Raw genomic sequence first — 4,917 nt, 5'->3', positions numbered from 1 at the left:
AATCATCAATAGGAGGAGAGGACCTTGGCCCTGTGAAGGTTCTGTGCCCCAGTGTAGGAGAATGCCAGTGTCAATAAGTGGGAGAGGGTCGGGTGGCAGGCATGGGGAGGTGGGAGGCAACAGGGGTTTGTTTTTGTTGTTTTTGTTTGTTTCTTTGTTTTTTGGAGGGGAAACTGGGAAAGGAGAAATTTACATGTAAATAAAGAAAATATCTAATAAAAAAAGAAGACAGCTACAATGTACTTACATATAACAATAAATAAATCTTTAAAAAAGAAAGAAAGAAAGAAACTAACAAACAAACAAACAAAAAGTTTGCTCCACTGTCTTTTCCCTTAAGGACCAATATAGAGAAATGAATTTGTTGTTTAATATTGAAAAAGCTGATCAATGTGAAAGCTGCATGGCCTGTGAAATCCCAATGGCCTTTGGAGGATGGAAAAGCAAAGCTCTTGTTTGAACTGGAGCATGCAGGACTCTGGAAGGCAATGAAGTGTTGTCCCTGCCCCCGAAGCTTCTTGCAGCTTCCTTTCCACACTATTTCTTGTCTTAAGCACCAAGGGAAAGTTAAATGAGCCAAACCCATTTGCATAAGTGCAGTTGAGTGACTTCATGATACATCCTGTACAAATCAGAATCATTTCTCTTTATTTAATGTCTGTCTATCTGTCTGTTTATTGTATAATTTCAAAACATCTTTCTCCCTTGGCAGAAACAAGAGAAATGATGTTAGGAAAATGGCATACCGAAGCCTGAATGATAACTTGAACCCCTTAGTCTTAAATTATGTTAAAAGAAAGAGATACCATCAAATACTTCTTGAGGAGCTGCCTTGGAGAGCTCAGATAAACTTGTATCTGGCGAATGCACACTTCCACTTGTTTTTACAAAAGCTGACCGAGCGCACAAAGACAAGACTCAGCTCTTCGTATTCAAGTGTCAGGTATAGAATGATACTGGTATCGTCCCTGCCCCCCATTCATCTCCTGGGCCCAGACTGTGCATTTGTATGCTCGATGCCTCAGTTTAGAAAGGTTGTCAGAATGTCTGTACTACACTGGCCATCGCTTTGTTTTCCATATTTTTTTAGGTTGGTTTCTTTCCCAAATACATGCTCAATAATGTCCGGTGTGGTGTTAATTTGCATATGCCTTCAATACGTTTATCAGTGTAGCTTCAAGTGCAATACCTGTAATACCCTGTAATACCTGTTGATGTTAGCAGACATCATGCCACTATCCCTTTCCTTCAGAGATATTTTTGGAGGCTTGTAAAAATAAGAGATCATATTTCCTAATGTGAGATTTATTCCATGAATTCAACATGCAACTTGAGGTTTTATTCTGTACCTCTGGCTAAGTGCTGAGGTAGATACAAAGAGAAGACTATATTATTGAATGCTAGGTATTTGTGGCAAAAATGATATAAAATCTTCCATCCAAAACCATACTTGGTGAGAAACATAGGGCAGTGAGCTAAATGCCTCAAGTATGCAGAGATGGACAATATATATTTTGGAGTCTGATAATGTATCATAAGCACCCATGCATAACTGTTTGATGGTAGATGGTTGAGCACATATGAATTCTTAGTTTCAACCTGGTGGCTTTCTTCTGGCTTGACCTGTTAGGAAGGGGTTCACGGACAGGTACTGTTCAGCAATGACCAGCCAGAGGAGCAAATATCTTGATCATTGAAGTAGCCAAAGTCATAGTACAGGTAGGAAACAGGATAGAACTCCAAATAGTCTGACTAAAATCTAGGGCAAATGAAAGAGGTGGTGAGAAATAGAAAAGTCAGTCAGTGCCAAGTTATGACATGTCTTCAGTTTATGCTAAATCCAAGTTTATTTTGTTCTAAGTGAAAGGAGATTATTAAAGGGCTTTGAGGAGGAGCATGATAAGGAGTTTCCTTGGCAGGAACACACAAAAATGAGATGGCTGGGGAAAGACTGGAGAAAAGGATATGAAGTAAGTGGGTGTTTATTTCAGTAAACCAACAAGGCAAAGAAATGCAGGTTGAAATCCAAAATGAACTTGGCCCTTCTTTCCATTTCTCCACAAGTTTGGTTAGAACCCTTGGAAGATAAAATCTCACAAAACCGTTCCTCAGAGATCTGCATTCTAGTGGCTAGCCAGCTTGTCACAAGTGGTTACAATTCTAGTTCTGAGGCTGGCCTAAGAGGATGGTGATACCTTAGGTAGGCCATAAAGTGAATCTAGTTCCTAAAGAAGTAATAGCTTAATAATATGGCCCATGGCAGGGGAGAGGCAGGCTTTTTTGGTATCCTCTGGGTACCCAGAAGTCTTCTTGTCATATGTCACCTACTCTGTCTGATGATAGCACAATAAAGCAATCAGTGGTCAAGGTTATGCCAGTGACAATTTGCTGATAACTTTGATTTTATTATGATTAGTAGTGGATGCTTGGTGTTTGTCTTTGCAATGTTACTTAGTGCTCAGATCTTATTTTTGAAAAAGAAACATGACTATGGACATACTCTTAACAGACATTATCTTCACTGAGTTATACCTAAAACATGTGATTTTAATTGTTCAAATAGTATTTATTTATTATAATGGTAGGGATTAAACCCAGAGCCTTACACAGGTTAGGCAACTGGTCTACCTCAGAGTCGTATCCTTAGCCCTACATAATTATTGCTTTAGAACTCAGAGTAGAGAGGCTTCATTCCCATATTCAAGGATCCTTTTAGGCAAGGATACAGTATTTAAACTCCTAACAGTAGAGTTACATTGTATAATCTCAAAAGTCCATGCTAAAGTTCTGGGAGCTGAGAGAAGATATGGTCTAAGATCACAAGTATAAATGTTTTAAAAACAAAAATTAGCTGTATTTAAAAAAAAAGTTCAGTTTCCTTTATGTTGTTTCATTCTGATATACATATATATGTATATATGTATGTATATATATATATATATATATATATATATAAGGTATATATATATAGTATATATGTACAAGTATATATTGGTTCTCTTTCAGCTTCCGGTCATGTGACCCTAACCTCTTCTCACTATTCCACTCTGGAACAGTGTTACCGTCAGCAAAGCTGACTGTAGACAGCTACAATACAATGATGGATGTCCTGAATGTCTCAAAGAAAAAGAAGCATAACCAAGTCACAGGTAAAAGAAACATGCTCATTGAAAACTCTATCAATTGCCTCTAAATTTTTACTAACTAACTCAAACAGCATATGACACATCTGTGTGTGCTCGTATATACCCATACACACACACACACACACACATACACACACACACAAAAGGACTGATAGAGAGATATATGTACTATTTTTAAAAGCCCAGCAATTTTGTTGTGTTAGTATATTTTGGTTATTGCTCTCCTTAACTTTAACCACATATTCAGCAATCCACTAAAAACTTCTTGACTGCTCTGCCAATGTTAGGATTAGTAGCCTCTGACTGTTCTGTAAGGACGGCAAAGTCAGCAGGAGACACTCCAAAACTAAGTTCTCAGCATCAAAGAGTTTTATTTGTCCCAGACAGAAAAAGGCAGGAAATAAGAGACAAAGATAAGAGATGGAGATGAGGGAGAAGGGAAAGGGAACAAGGAGTGGGAGTGAGGAAGCAACATTTGCCCTGGAAGGACAAAAGATTGCTTCTGGTTATGGAGGAGACAGATTTAGCCAGAGACGGACATAGCCCACAGAAAAGTGACAGTTTATAAAGGCAGAAAGGGAAACCCTGTGTTAGGATGAGTTTGTTGTGATTAGGCATGTTAATTAGGTGAACTTAAGGAGGCTTTTGATAGCTGGACTTCAAGACTGTGGTAGATTGCCTTTGGTAGTTAGGAGAAGGAAGTGACCAAATAGATGTTGGTGAGTAACCTTAGAAATGTAATCTTACAGTTTTTAGTAAGGAAGAGGGACTAGGGAAAGGGCGAGGACTGCCGGAGCCATGTTTGAACATAGCCTGCTAGAACCCCTTCATATTCAAGCTCTGGAAGCCTTGCTAGCAGGTGTGGTATCTGAATAGAAGTCCCTTTTCAAGTAGATTCCTTTTCAAGTAGATTCCACCAATGTACTGATATGGCCAGGCACGGATACCATCAGAATAGCTGATTTTGAACTTGAGATAGTTTACCCTTGCCCTATAGTCTTGAGTTTGCATCTTCCATGAAAGCACACTTTAAGTGGAGTGAAATAAGATTCTTCTTGCAGGACAAGAAGTGCTGTTCTATGGTCTGGTTTCTATAGTCTCTGAGTAGTGGAGACATATAGGCATAGACATCTTCACATCTGGATGCTGTGCTGCCGTTTTGCCTGTCAAATTTGGTTGATTTTAAACTCTTTCCTGTAAAGAAAAAAAACCATGGAGTACTATTTTTAGACAACAAGTATTTCTACCTTGACTACTACCTATGTGTTTCTAGTGTCTTTATGCTATTAAAAATCCATTAATATAGATTTTTTTACTGTTATTAAAATATTTTGTTTATGTGTATTTTGATTGTATGTATGTGCAACATATATATATATATATATATCTAATGGTAGTAGAGGTCCAAGGAGTTGAGTCCCCTGAGAGTGGAATTACAGGTGATTGATTATAAGTTTCCACGTGGGTGCTGAGAAGCAAGAACAGGTCATAAGGAAGTGCAGTCAATTCTCTTGTCTACTGAGCCTTCTCTTAAATCCTTATTACTGACATTTAAGCACTATGGACTTTCTTGCTGATCAGGATTCTCAGCAGCTAGTTAACTGTCTTGATAGCATTGATACATAGTAAGGTATTTGACATGCCTTTGATTCTTTTAGGTATAGATTGGTACTCATATATCAACCATATTATGGCTATCCATGTAATTGAAGAGAAATTCCATAGATATAAAATCTGTTTCTTTGCTTCTTTCCTAACCTTCCTTCTTCCT

The 4,917-nt window shown here is 38.1% G+C and overlaps 1 protein-coding gene across 8 annotated transcripts in view; it reads left to right on the top strand.

Moving 5' to 3' along the window:
- Cfap54 (cilia and flagella associated protein 54) overlaps positions 1-4,917 on the top strand; it is a 302,779-nt gene that overhangs the window by 116,822 nt on the left and 181,040 nt on the right. For 7 of the 8 annotated variants that reach the window (XR_004112709.1, XM_031349079.1, XM_031349081.1 and 4 more), the window contains exons 33-34: positions 713-943; positions 3,007-3,149. Coding sequence is in view for 7 of the 8 variants with exons in the window: in XM_031349079.1 (XP_031204939.1) it covers positions 713-943; positions 3,007-3,149 (374 nt within the window). In the remaining variant the exon portion in view is untranslated. The remainder of the gene's footprint in view (positions 1-712; positions 944-3,006; positions 3,150-4,917) is intronic. The other variant, XM_031349085.1, reaches the window with a different exon arrangement.

This window comes from Mastomys coucha, unplaced genomic scaffold, assembly GCF_008632895.1.
Source record: "Mastomys coucha isolate ucsf_1 unplaced genomic scaffold, UCSF_Mcou_1 pScaffold4, whole genome shotgun sequence".
Classification (NCBI taxonomy): domain Eukaryota; kingdom Metazoa; phylum Chordata; class Mammalia; order Rodentia; family Muridae; genus Mastomys; species Mastomys coucha.
This window is presented reverse-complemented; position numbering and strand designations above follow the sequence as displayed.